The sequence below is a fragment of the Salvelinus alpinus genome, chromosome 17 (assembly GCF_045679555.1).
Source record: "Salvelinus alpinus chromosome 17, SLU_Salpinus.1, whole genome shotgun sequence".
Taxonomy (NCBI): domain Eukaryota; kingdom Metazoa; phylum Chordata; class Actinopteri; order Salmoniformes; family Salmonidae; genus Salvelinus; species Salvelinus alpinus.
In genome coordinates, this window is record NC_092102.1 from 18787434 (window position 1) to 18805835 (window position 18402).

General features: G+C 46.9%; 1 protein-coding gene across 1 annotated transcript in view; it reads right to left on the reverse strand.

Annotated features, from left to right (window-relative positions):
- Positions 1-18402, reverse strand: part of plxna2 (plexin A2) — a 321281-nt gene that overhangs the window by 50873 nt on the left and 252006 nt on the right. The window contains exons 13-17 of the mRNA XM_071347743.1: positions 17113-17264; positions 11444-11561; positions 10001-10137; positions 8857-9024; positions 7357-7450 (exon numbers count right to left, since the gene is read on the reverse strand). Of these exons, the coding sequence (XP_071203844.1) occupies positions 7357-7450; positions 8857-9024; positions 10001-10137; positions 11444-11561; positions 17113-17264 (669 nt within the window). The remainder of the gene's footprint in view (positions 1-7356; positions 7451-8856; positions 9025-10000; positions 10138-11443; positions 11562-17112; positions 17265-18402) is intronic.

An 18402-nucleotide genomic window follows, 5' to 3' on the forward strand; every position in this document is an offset into this window, starting at 1 on the left:
CTACTCAAGCCATGCTCTTTGAGGTAGAACTACAGAAGACAACTACAGAGTACAACTACAGCGTACAATGGTATTTCTCCATGCAGGAAGGCATACTAGGCTGCATTATCAAGTAGCTAGTTGTATGGTAACATAGTCTTTGGACTGGTGCTGCTGGAGGTCTGTGGAGCATTGGGTTGGGTTCAGCAGGAAGGCTGCTCTCCTCCCGGAGAAGAAACTGAGCTAACCCAAACACGGTTCGCACATTACAGTTTTTTTTGCTGCGGCTGGGCTCGGTGTCTTTGTGTTGGCCCACACCACGAGGCCTAAATGCTCCCATGCGACTCCCTTAGTGTAGTGACATCGAAAATGGAGTTTGCATGTTAGTGAGAACTGGAATACGAAAGAGAGGGAGAGAGAGAGAGAGAGAGAGAGAGAGAGAGAGGCTAAGCCCTTTTAAAAATGGATACAACTCTGTTGCACTGCTGACACACTTTCTCCAAGCATCTACTACTGTAATCCCATTATACTGTATGTTACAGAGAGAGCTTAGATGAGAGTTATAGAGAAAATACCGTGGGAAATACATACTGTATAGTGGAGTCTTATCTTGTGCTGGCTATGATTATCAAAAGCTGTTTGTGAATGTATTTACTTATTCACTTGAAAGATTCTTGCGAATAAGTATTTAATTAGCTAGATATACTGAGGGCTCTATTTGAACAAACCTAACACAGTGGTAAATCTAAGCGCTGGCGGTAGAGCTCTAGGTCCCTGGGTGTGTTAGAAATATTTGCGCTATCTCCACAGCCGTTATGAGCGCAAGAGCTGGCGGTGGCGCGAAAGGGCTGGGTTTTGATGAATGTGTGTTCAGGTGTGACAAGGGCGTTGGCCACTCATCGGACAATCAAGGCGTTCCATGGCTTAATATTGCATGGGTTTGTCTAAAGTTCTGTCGGTTATTATCGTTGTCGTCAACTCCGGCTTGGGGCACGGTAACGAGTGATGGCAACAGAAGAAGGGAAAACAACATACAGTGTTTGTTCAATACGTTTGGAGTGTCAGTCAACATCGTCATAAATGCTTCACCGAGTATAGGCCTTTACGCATCGCACTTCTCATCAAATAAAACATACTAAATGGTATTGATTCTCAATAACCAAGATATAGCCTTGGCCTACCATTGATACTGCATTATAGGACTAAATAATTGAAATACGATTGAAGGAGCACGTCTTTGATAACCGGACAAGAGGCGCTCTTTGAAAAGCCGAATGGAGTATGCACCGCAGATACAGTAGGCCCACGTGAATTGTGAATGGTGCATAAGCCTCAGGAGTAGACATCTAGAAACGATTGATGGATAGGCTACTTGGCTAATGCATGGCCACGATAAGAAAGACAGCAGACACATTGCTGTTGAACCAGCTTTCTCTATAATAGGGCAAGGGTAGCCTATACGGACTTGTTTTTTGATCAAACGAAACAAGCAATTGTCATCGGATTATCTCATCTCTTGTTCCATGATGGCCATATAGCCTACATGAAAAGGTTTTTACTCACATCCACAGTAATAACAGCAGCTGGCTAAAATAATGTAATAGCCTACATAGATAAAAAGGGGATCTAGGCTCACTGTTTTGCTGCTGTCAAACTTGACCTTTTAATAAAGCTTTGGTGATAAAAAAAACAAAATTCAAAGCGGTCTCACGAGCTAAACCCTTTATTGATAGTCTTGACTGCTTAGGGAATGCATTGGGCAGGACAAGAAAAATATTGATTTTTAATCAAATGAAACGAAATGAGAAAAATATCCCCACCAGCGCATACTGAAATTGGCACTTTGGCGCACGTTTTTAAGGACACACCTCAGACATTGCCACCCTTCCCACCTCAGCACAAGACAGGTAAATGACTGATCCTGGCGCTAAGGTTTGAAAAAAGAAGAGCACCGGGTTTATAACAGGTAGAAATTGCAAACGAGTGTGCGTTTGACAATTGCGCTGGCTTAACGCCAGCCAAAATAGAGCCATGTCGAATAATTTCAGAGACGGTATAACAAAAGTTCCATGTCGCTGTTATTTCCATGCTATAAACAGTGACGTGATACAGACAGCCACATATGCTACTACAGCATCTTTCCCTTCCTGCCTGTCTCTCTCTGTCTTGGTTGGAACAGCACAGTGATGTATATGCAAGTCAACTACTATGGCTCCCACTACCATCTGTTCAGAGCTGGAGTGGCTGGATGGATGGATGCTGCATGTGTTCAAGACACACCGTGTGTGTGTGTGAGAGTGTGTGTGTGTGTGTGAGGGTGTGTGTGAGGGTGTGTGTGAGAGTGTGTGTGTGTGTGTGTGTGAGGGTGTGTGTGTGTGTGTGTGTGTGTGTGTGTGTGTGTGTGTGTGTGTGTGTGTGTGTGTGAGGGTGTGTGTGTGTGTGTGAGAGAGAGTGTGTGTGTGTGAGGGTGTGTGTGTGTGTGTGAGGGTGTGTGTGTGTGTGTGTGTGAGAGAGAGAGTGTGTGTGTGTGAGGGTGGGGGGACTCAATTGTTCCTTCCTGAATCCTTTCTTCTGAGTGTGTTGATCTAAAGAGGTCACAGTCTGAATATGTCACTGAGCTTGGTGCTGCTACACTGAGTCTACAAAACATTAAGAACACCTTCCTAATATCGAGTTGTGCACCTCCCGGCACCTACTACCATACCCCATTCAAAGGCACTTCAATCTTTCTGTCTTGCCCATTCACCCTGTGAATGGCACACATACAGAATCCTTTGTCTCAAGGTTTAAACATCCTTCTTTAACCTGTCTCCTCCCCTTCATCTACACTGATCGAATTGACATCAATAAGGGATCATAGCTTCCACCTGGATTCACCTGGTTAGTCTATGTCATGGAAAGAGCAGGTGTCCTTAATGTTTTGTACACTCAGTGTATATGGTAAGTGATCAGGGTAGTGAAGGGGGAAATAGAGGCGTCTGAGTCCCACGCCGTGCAGGGATATCATATGCTGTCAATTATTCCACTGAAGGAACAGTTATTCTGCCAACCACCAGCTTAGAAAAGCCTAATGTATTCTACTCCAACCAGACACATTTCAATTTAATACAATCAGATCCATTATGAAACATGCCTTTTCCACAAATACTGTACAGTCTTAGCTATCTGTCCTTAGTCTTCATCCCTTTCCTCATCCAGTATACAGTTGCTCCAGGTCAACAGCTATAAAATAATTGGAATCTTGCCTCCTATTCCTTTTGCCCTGACTGGCACTGGATGGTGATGGAGCGGCGCATTGTACAGCAGCAGCTGTAACGTTAACAGTCTGGCCCTCTGGCTGAATTCATTAGAAGAGAATCTACTGCAGTCTGCAGCAGCCCACTCAGCCCAAGCACCACACGCCAGGTCTCTGACTTGGTGAGAGGGAGGCAGTAGAGGAGGGACGGGAGGGCAGGAGGAAATAGGCTCCAGGGGTCATGAGTAGGAGAGAGGAGACAGCTCTGTAAGGCCAAGGGTCAAAGGTTATGTGAGCAATATTTTTGCCAATGAGTGATATCACTCCTACACTTCATACACTTCTTTCAATGTCCTGTTTGTTTCCACCAGCTGGTAATGCTGGCAGTATCTCTCTCATATTAGTCACATCTGACGGAAGTGGAACAAGACGAACTACAGCAGCTGATGAAATGTTTTGTACAAGCTGGAGGTTGTGATGGTGCTGAATGTACACTTTGCAGCTGTGCCATACTGAACAGGTGAAAAATCATCTCATACTAAATGAGAGTGGACGGTGCTGTGAAATATCCACTGGGCGACCAGGCTGTTAGTGTAGCCTAGCGATGAATAATGCCCTACGTTGTTCCACAGTCAATATAACTGTGTATTGGGAAGGTGGCCAGGAGAGTAGAAAATCCAGAGTTTAGAGAGGAGGGGAGGGATGGATGGAGACTGGAGAGAGGAGGGGAGGGATGATGGAGAGTTTAGAGAGGAGGGGAGGGATGATGGAGAGTTTAGAGAGGAGGGGAGGGATGATGAAGAGTTTAGAGAGGAGGGGAAGGATGGATGGAGACTGGAGAGAGGAGGGGAGGGATGATGGAGAGTTTAGAGAGGAGGGGAGGGATGATGGAGAGTTTAGAGAGGAGGGGAGGGATGGATGGAGAGTTTAGAGAGGAGGGGAGGGATGGATGGAGACTGGAGAGAGGAGGGGAGGGATGATGGAGAGTTTCGAGAGGAGGGGAGGGATGATGGAGAGTTTAGAGAGGAGGGGAGGGATGGATGGAGAGTTTAGAGAGGAGGGGAGGGATGGATGGAGACTGGAGAGAGGAGGGGAGGGATGATGGAGAGTTTAGAGAGGAGGGGAGGGATGATGGAGAGTTTAGAGAGGAGGGGAGGGATGGATGGAGAGTTTAGAGAGGAGGGGAGGGATGGATGGAGAGTTTTGAGAGGAGGGGAGGGATGGATGGAGACTGGAGAGAGGAGGGGAGGGATGGATGGAGAGAGGAGGGGAGGGATGGATGGAGAGTTTAGAGAGGAGGGGAGGGATGGATGTAGAGTTTAGAGAGGAGGGGATGGAGGGATGGATGGAGACTGGAGAGAGGAGGGGAGGGATGGATGTAGAGTTTAGAGAGGAGGGGAGGGATGGATGTAGAGTTTAGAGAGGAGGGGATGGAGGGATGGATGGCGACTGGAGAGAGGAGGGGAGGGATGGATGGAGACTGGAGAGAGGAGGGGAGGGATGGATGTAGAGTTTAGAGAGGAGGGGATGGAGGGATGGATGGCGACTGGAGAGAGGAGGGGAGGGATGGATGGAGACTGGAGAGAGGAGGGGAGGGATGGATGGAGACTGGAGAGAGGAGGGGAGGGATGGTGCAGCTGTAGTGGATGAGGGTGAAAGAACCTGAGAAGACTGGAAGACGGTGAAGAGAGACACAGGAGGAAAGTCTGTCTTATTAACCACACCTTTAGCTTGAGGTAGAGAGAGGGAGCAAGATGTATCTATAGTGGAGTCTCACCATCTATTCCTTCTATGCATCTGCTCATCACATCAGTCTATCTGAGTGTTCATTGTATGTCTCTTGGGGTGAGGTCTTTTCTAGTTTCCTAGTAGGACAATGCTCTAAAGAGAAAGGTCTGATTGCATAAGGACCAAGTGCTGTGCTGCTTTATAGACCTAGTGAAGAGTAGGGCTCTCTCTCTCGCTGATCAGCTCAAATTGCTGTTGATCGCTTCCACTTCTGACAGTCTGGATGTGTCCCAAATGCAACCCTATCCCCCTATATAACACACTACCTTTGACCAGTGCCATTGGGCTCTGGTTAAAAGTAGTGCACCATGTAGGGAATAGGGTGCCATTTGGGACATAACCTCTATCTATCTCATGATGACATCACATCATCCAGGCAGACTTCTTAATGGGGGTAAAATGTCGCATGTGAAATTCTCTTGGAGAAAATGGGAGGGTGGGTCTGTGAGGGGAAAAACACACCTTTTAGCTTTAATCAGGGACAATGATTAATGTTTCAAATGTGAACCAGTGACAGGTACAGAGTGTGTCAAAGAAAATTGTCTCCCTTTCTGTGCCTTCTTCTTTGTGAAGAATCGTGTGCAGGTGACGAGAGGGAAGGATGGAAGGGAGACGAGAGAGGCAATTTAGTGGAAGGCAAGTGACACTTCGAAGGCTGACATGACAGGCCTTTTCTTGGCTGGGCCCTGATTGCACGGCTTTCTGCCTTTCCCCCAGCGACAAATACGAAAGGAAGGGATGAAGAGATAGGTAATTGTAACCTCAGCAGTTAACAAAAATTCACATGGCGGCTTCTTCTCTTTGCCTCTTCTGGGGCGAGGGAATCAAAGAGGAGCCGGGTGTCTGTGAGAGGAGCTAGGTAGGTGTGTGTGATGGGGTGGGGGTAGGTGAGACTGCACTTTAAAGGAGAAAGCCGCAGAGCTCTCAGAGGTTTCTGCCTGCACCTGACTGACACACCAGACAGCACCCACACACAAGTCAAATCCTATTTCAGCTCAGAGGTTTCCAAGAATTCTTTCTGATCTGACCCAGTTCTCTCTTTGTGTGAATAAAGAAGCGAGACTGTCTGTCGTTAGACCCAAAATGGCTGGGTTTCTTCGTATAAAAGGGTCTGATGGGGTAACTGTGTCCGTACATGGAGACATGTAATAGAACAAAGGACTAGGTTACAGTTTTGATGTTGGCTACTGGAGCAATCATGAAGAAACCTCAGGCCCTTCAGAACCACTTTAGTGCAGTACAGTCTGTCCTGCTGGGGGGAGGGTTGTGAATGCAGAGGGTAAGGAGACACTACCTTGGAGAAAATCTGTTCAAATGTTCTCTAAAAAGATTCTCTGAGACCCACAGAGCAGTGTTCTGGTGAAGTGTGATATCAGTCACATAGAGGCCGTTTCAGTCAAAGAAGAAGACTTCAGAGCACGGTCATAGAGTGTGTGTGTGTGTGTGTGCCTGTCTGTGTGTGAGTGAGTGTGCAGTAGGCTATCTGACTACAGTGTGTGTGTACGTATACAATATGTCTTTATGATTGACAGTATTTCCTGGCATGAAGCACTTGTTCCGCACTACCTCTCCCCCCCACCCCTTTGCCCTCCCCACCTTCACCCCTACCTACCCACCGACCGTAGCGGTGGAAAAAATCCCTTAATTAAACATGGACCCCCAGGAATGGAGAGTAAATGCAATTTGTAACGATTCTCCCGTCCCGCACGCCCGCCCCTGATTATACAGAGAAGGGTTCTTTATGCTGACCAAAGCCTTCTGACAGCACTTCATCTTCTAATGGAAGCCATTAGGAACGGACCAGCCCCCCGGTCTCCCCCCAGCCTTCCAAGCCCACCACCCTCCATCCTGCTTAGCCCCTCCACCCCACTAAGTTCCAACCTTTCGGCCCTCCAACACCCTCCCACACTCAAGATTCCAGAAAAATTCCCTGTGAGAGATTTAACATTCAGGCTGAATCCTCTGAATAGACAACAAGTCTAAGTGGGGTAGAGCAGGTTAGCGCATAGTAGAGCCGGACTGTGTATAGCTGAGGCCCTGACTGACTGGCCATGGTAACGGGAGCCTGGTGGTGACAAAACGGTCTAATTAAATACTGCATGTGAACCACTCTCCAACTACTCCCTTATTTAAGGAGGCTAGTTAGAGTTAAGGGAGATGTGAGATATGGTTCATGGGGAGGTTGTAGGAAGTAGAGGAAGATGGGGGTTAGCGGGACGAGACTTCATATGACAGTCATTCCCAACATCGTCTAGACCAAGAGAGTGTGTTGTACTACTCGTCCCCAGCATCATCTGGCCTAGTGTAAGTGTGTATGTGTGTGTGTGCGTGTGTGCGTGTGTGCTACTACTCACGTTGACAGACTCGCGGCCGCCGTACTTGACGCGCATCCTGGGCTCCTGGACAACATCCAGATGAGTTCCTGTCACCATCAGAGGAGTGTGGCCGCTGTTTCACACACGCACACACACACACAGAGAGAGAGAAGTTTTACAACCAAACACACCAGCCAACAACAAGACCTTCTCTGCAAAACTTCCTTCCCTGCACAACCCCTTGTGGAAACTTTTATTTTATACCTCAGATAAATATAAAAGCTTCAAACTAACTTGTTCTTTGACAAGGCGTTTTCAGAAGATAATAGGCTTTTAAGGTAAATAAATGATTAAAGATGCTTTTAACTGACTTCACTAGAACCATAATCAAACACAGCTGCGGGCTCGTCTTTCAACTACCGAAGGCTATTAGCTAGCTGTGGTCGCCGAGGTCGCTAGTTAGTATGCAGCGGTCGTAGGTACGTGGCTCGACAGATAATACACAACACAAAATAAAAGCCGGGCTATGCTGACCTAAACAACACAGACGGGCAGGACAGGAGCAGAGGTCTTCTCTCTCTGGTAGGACTGTTATCATGATCGGGACTGTTACTGCGGCTGAGCTGAAGCACTGGGGGTTATATTGTTTATATTTGTGACCAGGCTAGCCAGGGCTGCTGGGAGCACTAGATGGGCATCACCTAGACAGAAAGTCAAAGAGTCACCAGAATCTTTGTGTGTGTGGTGCTGCTGCAGTTTCATCACCTACAGTCTAGCGGATCTCAGTGGTAAAACAAGAGTTCATCTGAGGTCCACAGAACAAAACGCCCAATGAGCACGCAGCCCTTAACCGATCCATCCAATCAGGAGTACAAGGAGGAGTGAAGCTAGGGTGTAACAGGGTGTGGGCCAGGTAAGATATACTCGTGTGTTGCATCTAATGCATAACGCACATTTATCTCCTCCCTTCCTGTTGATCTTAGCTACGCATTCCTGGGTTGTGTTTATGTAGACTGCACCCTGGCAGCCCGTTTGATCCCCAGGCCTGAGAGAAGGCACGGGGTGCGGCTCACGCTTCAGAAAAGACAGAATAGGTTTGACGAAACAATGCGGTGCCCCTCCCCTCTTCTCTCTGTCTCTCAGCGGAGAGAGTGATGGAAGACACGCTGCTCTGTCTTCTCTTCCGGACTAAACTCCATCTCCGCTGCCATCTGCTCCACACTCACGCCTCTGCCACATGTTCGCAGTCTCTCTCTTTCTCACTCTCACTTAGCCCTCATCATCCCTCTCTTTAATGACAAACCCTGTCTGCCTGGGAGATGCTGCAGCGATGCGATTGCGATCACGACCACTACCACGTCTGGTCTTTTGTCTGACTACAGCTCTGCACTATCTAACACTGAGTCACCCAAGCCAACTCCTGCTGTTAACTAGTTGTGCTGGCGGGGTTATTTTGATGGTGGCTTCTATGAAGGACTAGGGAGTAGAGAGGGTCCAGTTCCTGATGCTGATATCTAGGAGCGTCGGTGTTGATGTTACCTGGCGATGCTCCACTCTGGCTCGATGCGCTGGACGGTGGGGTCCTCGATGTAGTCGAAACTCAGACTCTCCTTGACCTGGGCCCGGTCCACGCTCACGCTGATCTGCACCGAACCCACCCCAGTCAGGGAGGGTGCCGAGTAACACACGATCTCCGTCATGGTCCTCCTGCACACACACGAACACAAACACATCCGCCAACATACAGTCAATGTCTGCATCTCCTCTTCATTTTTCTTCACCTTACTCTATTGCTCTCTATGGATCCTTGCTCTACCTGTCCACCCCCCTGAAACTAGCCCTGTTCATTAGCCCCCCCCCCCCCCCCCCCCCCCATCCTCCTCTCCTCTCTCGCCACAGTCAGACTCACAGTGGAGAACAATTAGCCTGGATCTCATTAAAGCTGCCTTGACTTCTCAATCTTACAGCGTTACAATGAGACCTCCGCCCTTCCCTTCCGCTGCACTGCTTTAAATAGATGGCGGAAAAGAGAGGGAGAGAGAGAGGAGAGGAGAGTGAGGGAGGGATGGAGAGAGAGAGAGGGGTAGGGAGAAAGATGGAGAGCATGAAGGAGACAGGTAGGGCGGGAGAGAAAGCTAGATATACAGAAAGACAGAGAGCGAGAGAAAAAACAGAGAAAAAGAGAGAGAGAGAAAAAGAAAGAGAGAGAAAGAAAGAGAGAGAGAGAGCGAGAGAGAAAGAGAGCTGAAAACGAAGCAAGAGAGAGCAGATCAAATAAAAACAGTACAGGTAACTGAAAAAGGGAAAAACTCCCAGGCAGGGGAGCATAAGGTTGTCTGGAGGCTATTATTAGAGAGGTTTGATGCAGTGGGTCATCAAAACCTTATTAAGAATTGCAGACGTTTCTGACTGGAAGAGAAGGAGAGATGCCCCTAGGGGGCTCTCACTTAGAGGGAAAAAAAGAGTGAGAGAGAGAGAGAGAGACCACTGGGTAACAGCACAATTTACATATATTTATTATGACAGAAGTTTTGAAAACATTACAAATGGATTTTCTTTCTTCTAACTTCTCTTTCTTCCACAGGAGGAGAGATCAGGAGGAGACTAATACAGGATGTATTAAAATACCACAAATGAACTAGTCAGTGTAAGGAGGAGGAGGTGAGACGAGTCTCTCACTTACCCGTAGAACTCGCAGGTCTGGTTTCCAAAGAGGACGGTGACACTGCTGCCAGCGCCCAGGTTCTCCCCCGTGATGGTCACCTTGGTGCCCCCAGACTCAGGACCTCTGCTGGGGGACAGGCCCTGCACTGATGGCATCTAGAGGTGGAAGGGAGACCGGAGGGAAAATTTTTTAGGACTGTAATGCACTCAGCTATCATACACCTCCTGTCCCTCTAACAGTACCGTCTACTCTATACTGAGCCACAGCAGAAAAGAACAGCTTTCAACTGCCCCGATCCGTGGCATGCCCACCCTCTGCACTGCGACCCCATGTAAAGAGGGAGCTTATAAAGTCCCTCTGCGATCCCACTCATCCTGTGTTGTGTTGCTGTGTTCTGCATTGCTGAGTTCTATACCACTGGGCCTTTTAAAAAGGCAGTCTGGAAATAACTAGTTCTTACAGTAGCCCCGCCGGGTCGCCCTACCTGTCATCAGCGAGCACACAGACAGACAGACAGACAGACAGACAGACAGACAGACAGACAGACAGACAGACAGACAGACGCAGAAACATCAACACAGCAAGGCTGGAATCCTGAGAGACACTGACAAAACAGAGTCAGACTGCTCCTCAGTGCCACAGACACACACACACACACACACGCGGAGGGTGTTTGGTTGTCTACTAAATTGAAGAGAGCTTTTGTTATGTGTCATGTTCTTTAACGGGGCTGTGATATTAGGGAATTGCAGGTAAAGTACTGTAGTACCCACGCACAGCGCTGCGACGTCACAACTCCCTGAGCAGCAACATGAATTATGGGTGTCAAAAGTGTCAGTGAAGACACACAAACATCACACACACACGGTTCCTCACTCCGTGCTGTGCTAGTCAGGGGATAGGCTAAAGCGGTACTCTGAAAACAGTTCTGGTAATTACTAGCGGCTGTTAATTGTTAAGGGGTGGCTAATTGGGAGTGTGTGAATGGGAGTGTTGATTATCAGTTAGCTGCAGGCTAGCTTTAGTATGGGTGAGATACAGGTGTGGACGAAGGCAAGTGTGGAGGTGTTCATTCAGGTATCCTCCTATGGTTTACTCCTGTACGACAACACCTACTGTTGACAACACCCATTGTCTATTTAATCACTGCTGATTCCCTGGGCACCTCTGTGGTAATTACTGCGCTATTATGTATTTCAACATAACATACTTCAAGAAAAGGCTTCATCATTTCAGTTCATTGGTAGGCTTTTTATAACTTATTCTCTGGCTTACAAGACAACAATGGCGGTCGGCATGGAAGAAAGCTTGAGGATTACTTCTCTTCCTCATTCTGAAACGTTTTAATAGTCTCCAGCCAATCGTGTAGAGTTATTGGTTATTTTGCCAAGTTTACTACTTTTTTATTACTATTTGTATGGGGAAAATACTTATATAATATTCATGATAACACAGTCTTACCACAAAAGCGTAGAGCTGGGCAGAGCGAGTCTTGAGGTCAGGTCTGCACTCCCCAACACACAGTTGGACCGGGCCAGGCTTGCTGTCGGCTGGTGCAGCATCCATCTCACACACTATCCTGGAAGTACATACAAAACACACACAGTCAAACACTAAACTCAGGCAATAAACAAAACGACCCTATCCTGGAAGAGAACACCACACACACAGTCAGACACACTATCCTGGAAGAGAACACCACACACACAGTCAGACACACTATCCTGGAAGAGAACACCACACACACAGTCAGACACACTATCCTGGAAGAGAACACCACACACACAGTCAGACACACTATCCTGGAAGAGAACACCACACACACAGTCAGACACACTATCCTGGAAGAGAACACCACACACACAGTCAGACACACTATCCTGGAAGAGAACATCACACACACAGTCAGACACACTATCCTGGAAGAGAACATCACTCACACAGTCAGACACACTATCCTGGAAGAACACACAAAAACACACAGTCAGACACACTATCCTGGAAGAACACACAAAAACACACAGTCAGACACACTATCCTGGAAGAACACACAAAAACACACACAGTCAGACACACTATCCTGGAAGAGAACACCACACACACAGTCAGACACACTATCCTGGAAGAGAACACCACACACACAGTCAGACACACTATCCTGGAAGAACACACAAAAACACACAGTCAGACACACTATCCTGGAAGAACACACAAAAACACACACAGTCAGACACACTATCCTGGAAGAGAACACCACACACACAGTCAGACACACTATCCTGGAAGAGAACATCACACACACAGTCAGACACACTATCCTGGAAGAGAACACCACACACACAGTCAGACACACTATCCTGGAAGAACACACAAAAACACACACAGTCAGACACACTATCCTGGAAGAGAACACCACACACACAGTCAGACACACTATCCTGGAAGAGAACACCACACACACAGTCAGACACACTATCCTGGAAGAACACACAAAAACACACACAGTCCGACACACAACGCTATCTAGCACATCTATTCAGCATTGTACAATACAGCTCAATGTCACGGAATACAGTATTCAACACAATGCACATACTGTACATAACGATGTTCTTTGTCATCCATTCCCATAGAGACAGTAGTGTTCTCAGCCAGTCCCTGTTCTGACTTCACCAGGTAGACTCTCATATACTGTATATGTTGGACTGGGGGAAAAGTTACGAGGGTCATTACTTTATCGATCTCATCTCGTAATGTAATCTTCTCTCCGGCTCTCTGATTGGTTTACATGACACATCCAAGGCAGGCCATTTAGAAAGGCATTGCACTGTACTCGCGCACGTGACATTAAACAATGTGAAACTTAATTGAACTGGACACCTCGCCGCGTACAGCTTTCAGAAGCGTGCTCCTCCACCAGTCGCCACACCACTCATAGCAGTAGCCCTATAACTTCCTGGGGAGTGGACATCATAAATAGCCCTCCACCGACAAGCCCCCTGCCGTGCTGATCAAGCTCCAGCGTCACCGTAGCAACGCCAAATATAAATCACAGTCAGGAACCCGGCCGACACCCCACGGCGGATCAATACAGCTTCATCATAAGGCGTGATCAGGTGTCTCCCTCCGCCGGCAGGTGGCCAGATCAAATTACATAATAAAACCAGGAGGCCTATCGATCGACGCTTGTGGAAAGTAATAAAGAACAAGAATCAATCATGGTGTTGAGGGAAATGAAGAGAGACGGAGAGAGAGAGAGAGAGAGCCAGAGAGAAAGAGAAAATGAGAAAGAGAGATGGAGAGTAGGGTGGCCACATCATTGTTTCTCTAGCGCTTATCTCCTGAATCACAATTAATGAGGCCAAGAGAGCTCCTGGCTGAGAGGAAGAGATTTACTCCCAGGCAGGGACCAGTGTTTCTCCTATATGCAATCGTGGCCGCCACTTCAAAACATAAATAATAATAATATAATATATATATAAATGTATTTAAAAAAAAATGGGGTGGTAAAACGTTTTCAGAGTAAACTTAAACTTTCATCACGCACACCTGTCCCCCGTTCCCACTGATTAGTACTTGTATAAGTGTGCCCTTTGGTTTCCATTAGGCTGTCAATTATTGTTCCAATGCGTGTGAGTTTGTGCGTGTGAGTACCTGTGCTGTGTGTTTTGGCTTTCGTGCCGTTGTGGATAGCACAGATGATTACTGGTCTCGTCCCGTGTGTTAATCATTGTGTGTTATTTATTCGAGGTACTCCCCGCTCTTTTGTTCTCGGTTTCTACCCTATGTTTTGTTCTGTGTTTGTTTGGTCTTCGTCCCCGTGTCTTTACACGGCACGCCGTAATTTGGGCTTAATAAAAAACTATTACGCATTCCTGCGCCTGTCTCCCGAAATCTCTTCATACCAACGTGACACAACATGTGTACAATTGTAGGAAATTAGCTTTAAAGCTGAACATTTTCTCTCAGCACCATGACAAAATGTGTAGAATTGCAGGAAACCAGCTTGATAACAGAAAAATGGTGTCTTTGCGCCCAAGAGGGGGGCCTCTAAAATCTCGCCACGGCCATTACGGCGTGTTGTAGTTACTTCATAATACTAGTCTAACTGACAGAGTGAAAAGAAGGACGCCTGTGCAGAATAAACATTCTAAAACATGCATCCTGTTTTGCTCTCTGCAAAAAATGTGGCAAAGCAATTCCCTTTTTGTTCTGAATACAACGTGTTATGTTTGGGGCAAATTCAATAAAACACATTACTGAGTACCACTCTGTATTTTCAAGCATAGTGGTGGCTGCATCATGTTATGGGTATACTTGTAATTGTTAAGGACTGGGGAGTTTTTCAGGATAAAAACGAAACAGAATGGAGCTAAGCACAGGCAAAATCCTAGAAGAAAACCTGGTTCAGTCTGCTTTCCTCCAGACACTGGGAGATTAAATTACCTTTCAGCAGGAAAATAACCTAAACCACAAGGCCAAGTCTAGACTGGAATTGCTTACCAAGAAGACAGTGAATGTTCCTGAGTGGCAGAGTTACAGTTTGGACATAAATCTACAGCAAGACCTGAAAATGGTTGTCTAGCAATGGTCAACAACCAATTTGCAGAACAGTGGGCAAATGTTATACAATACAGGTGTGGAAAGCTCTTACAGACGTACCCAGAAAGACTGTAATCGCTGGCAAAGGTGCTTCTACAAAGTATTGACTCAGGGGTGTGAATACTTACGTAAATTAGATATCTGTATTTCATTCTCAAAACATTTGCTCAAATCTAAAAACAGGTTTTCACTTTGTCATTATGGGGTATTATGTGTAGATGGGTGAGAAACATTTATTCCATTTTGAATTCAGGCTGTAACACGACAAAACGTGGAACATTTCAAAGGGTATGAATACTTCCTGAAGGCACTGTATATAACATGTATATGTTACAAACCAAAAATGTAAAACAAAGTTACTTTTCTCCTCCGAAGACGGGGGGCGGTGGGATGCGCCAATAGTAAAAAAAGAGACTAAATAAATAAATAAAGAATCTGTTGACTGGAGTACAGCTTGTGGTGCAACCCACACTAGTCCGACCAAGGCAAGACTAACAGGGCAGAGAACCAACAGGTTGACAATGAGTGCTAACTTCTGCTAAGTCAGGGATCCAGACCACTACGCCAACATTACCCACAACCCTACCCCTTCTTAGTCACAGTAATACTGCTGCTGGGGACCCTGGCCAGCTTTCTAATTTCCCCCTCTGACACGTTTTACACGGCAAAATAAATGAATTCACTCCAGCAGTGTCCCAATCGGATTAAACTGCTGTCAGATCGGTGCACTGCTGACAAATGGTCCCCTACAGCCAGTGTGACATGCAGCGCATTTCAATTATACACACACACACAGCCAGACCTCCCCAAACACTGTGCTAAAATATAACTTTACCCCACACAACACCAACTATCCCCCAACCTAGCTACCAAAGACTATTTCAAAAGCCTCTGCCTTAATAGCAATGGCCAAAATACTTCCCTCCTGGATGTTGAGAGGATAATACATGCACAGCAAAGTGTCTAATTAACTCCTTTGAAAGTTCTCTGATTTGCCTCAGTATCGGTGCTGAGGTATACCTGATGTGGTTGTGTATAGTAGTCAACGCCGCAGCAGGACAGTGCTGCAGTGCTCCTCGAGGATCAGAGGGAGGGCAGAAGAAGGCCAGCAGAGGAATTAAGGTTAAGGACTTCACAGAGGAGTCTGTTCTACTCAGTTCTGTTGTGTGCCAGGCTACCTTTGTCTCCGCAGGCCGCAGCTCCAACACGAAACTCACAAAACTGTCTTCTACCCCACTGACTCCAAGACATTGTCCTTTCATTCAAATGGAGGAAGAGAGAGTGACAAAGCGCCTTTTCTGTCTGTCTGCATATCCTCCTTTTGCTCTGCACTCCTCTCCAGTCAGGGTCAGGATGGTAGAGTGCTGCTGTGTGCAGACAGGGAGGGTTCCATTTGAGTCAATCGTCTGAGAGGTCTCCATACACCTGTCAAGGTGATGGCACCCATAAGCCACCACTCCATTCCACTCAGGGTCAGGATGGTAGAGTGCTGCTGTGTGCTGACAGGGAGTGTCAGGGGTCATTCACCTGAGAGGTGTACAGGACACATACACTTGTCTGTCTATGTGAAGACAGAGAGCACTGTTACAGTACTGCTGTGACAGGGAGGGTCTATGTACCCGTCTAGGTGAGGGCAGGGGTATCCACAATGCACTGCTCTCCTGGCTCAGCCGTTCTGACTGAACTGTCTAGTCTATCTGTGTGAGGCAGCAGGAAGCCAATTATGAAACATGGGCCACGGACAATTAGTGAAGGGAGATGGGACGGGCTTAATGTGCTCTCTGCTGCACCAGGCAATTAAAACAATTAAACAAAGGTAAACACACACAGAGGTTCTGGGACTGACGGGTTGTATATGTCTGTGTGTGTGTGTGTGTGTGTGTGTGTGTGTGTGTTTGTGTTTGTGTGAGGTGTGGGCTATCTTCCTGTACGGGAAAACAACAGGCCGAGACTGATGGCCTTGCTCCAGTCATAATTAAGAGAGGTGTCCCTCTGTGTGTGTGTGTGTGGGTGCGTGTGTGCGCGTGCGCGTGTGTGAGCTGCCAGCTTGTGTTAGATGGTCCAGTCTTATACAGTTGCATACAGCTCCAAGGCTTGACAGTGAACACAATTAGGCGTTGTTCATGATGTTCGTTTACTTTTACTGTGCTTTTACCCACCTCTCAGTGGTCTGAAATCTGCAGACTTAGTGACTGCATGGCTGTTGTTGGATAGTCTTAAAATGGTAAAGAACTGGGAACTGAGATCATTTGTTGTGAAGATAATATAGTGTTTCCCCTTTTTGTTCACTCTATTTCAAGGCATCTTCTGCCATTATTCCATTACTGTTCTGTGGAAACATGTTCCATTCACCTAACACTGTCATCGATTAATTGGCTAGGAATGTCTACAGTTTTCAAAATATATTTTTTAAATCCAAGGTTAGGGTTAAGGCTAGGTTAATGTGTGTGTGTGTGTGTGTGTGTGTGTGTGTGTGTGTGTGTGTGTGTGTGTGTGTGTGTGTGTGTGTGACCTGTGCGTTGACTTACTGTTCTGCGATGATGTAGCCTTCCTCCACAGGGGAACACTTGACTCCAGCCACCTCCACGTTGTCCACCATCTCACTGAACGCCAGGCCCAGGTTCATGCCATGGATGGTCACCCTGGTACCCCCCTCTGGAGGGCCAGCTACTGGGGTCACCTGCAGAGGTCAAAGGGGAGAGAGGTCAGAGGTTAAAGGAGAAACATACGTCATACTTTACATCATGGCATTCCATAGTAACGTGGTACTCCCTGACAATCTAAAGGTTTTGACAATGACGATCATAATATGGTATTGTATATCTCTAGGCTTTCTATCTCGTAAGATGGATATTACGAGAGCCTCTCCTTTCCTGTATGTAGTTAGTCATAGGGGGTCTGAACAGAAATTAAAAGCTTTTTCAACCTCCGACCCCAACCACCCGTGTCAGAAAACAGGCATGATGTCATCACACCAGAGCCCACCTAACAGAGGGGACTAATGGAACCGGCATCATTACTCCTAGAAGGATGATGTCATCGTTCACTTCACACAACACACAAACATAACCCTCCCATATAGACCTTAACTACCAGCACAATCTTCTAATATACTGTATACCTGTACACTGTATATACGTTATGTATTAATAAAGCCAATGAAAATAATTTGTCCAAACATAAAAACCTGGAGGGTGAATTAACATTCTGGATACCTGCCTAGTCCCCTGATCTGCTGCTGCTGTTGCCATGGGTGATCAATCTAACAAGAGACCATATTAGTGCTCAGTGCAGCCCACCTTGTAATAAAATACAATATGGCTGCCCAGCATGACCTTGGCTCTGGGTGGCATGCTGCCTTCTGTGCTGCACAGCCCCTCAGTGGCTAGGAGCTGGCTGCTGTCCAGAGGAGAGGAGTGTGTGTGTGAGGAGGAGGAGAGAAAAGAAGAGGGAAGAGAAGAGAGGAGCAGGAGGAGGAGACATACACACACACAATACCATCTCCATGTGTGAAGTCACAGCCTCTATGTAAACAATCGATATGACATTACTGGGCACGCATGTGGAAGTAAAACCAACAAGAGTGTCCAGCATTATAAACCAGTGCCCGCTTTCTGATCCGCATTCACCCCTGCCACGTGAGAGTGGCTAGCGGTGGGTCTCTCTCTCTCTCTCTCTACCTTCCTGTGTCTGTGGGTGCCCACTTGTGCGTTGTACTAACCCAGTGGGACATCTGCATTGTAATCTCGATTTTGTGGACATTAATTGCTCTGGATGTAACGTAAGTGTGTCACTGCACTGCCTGAGGTTCTGAATAC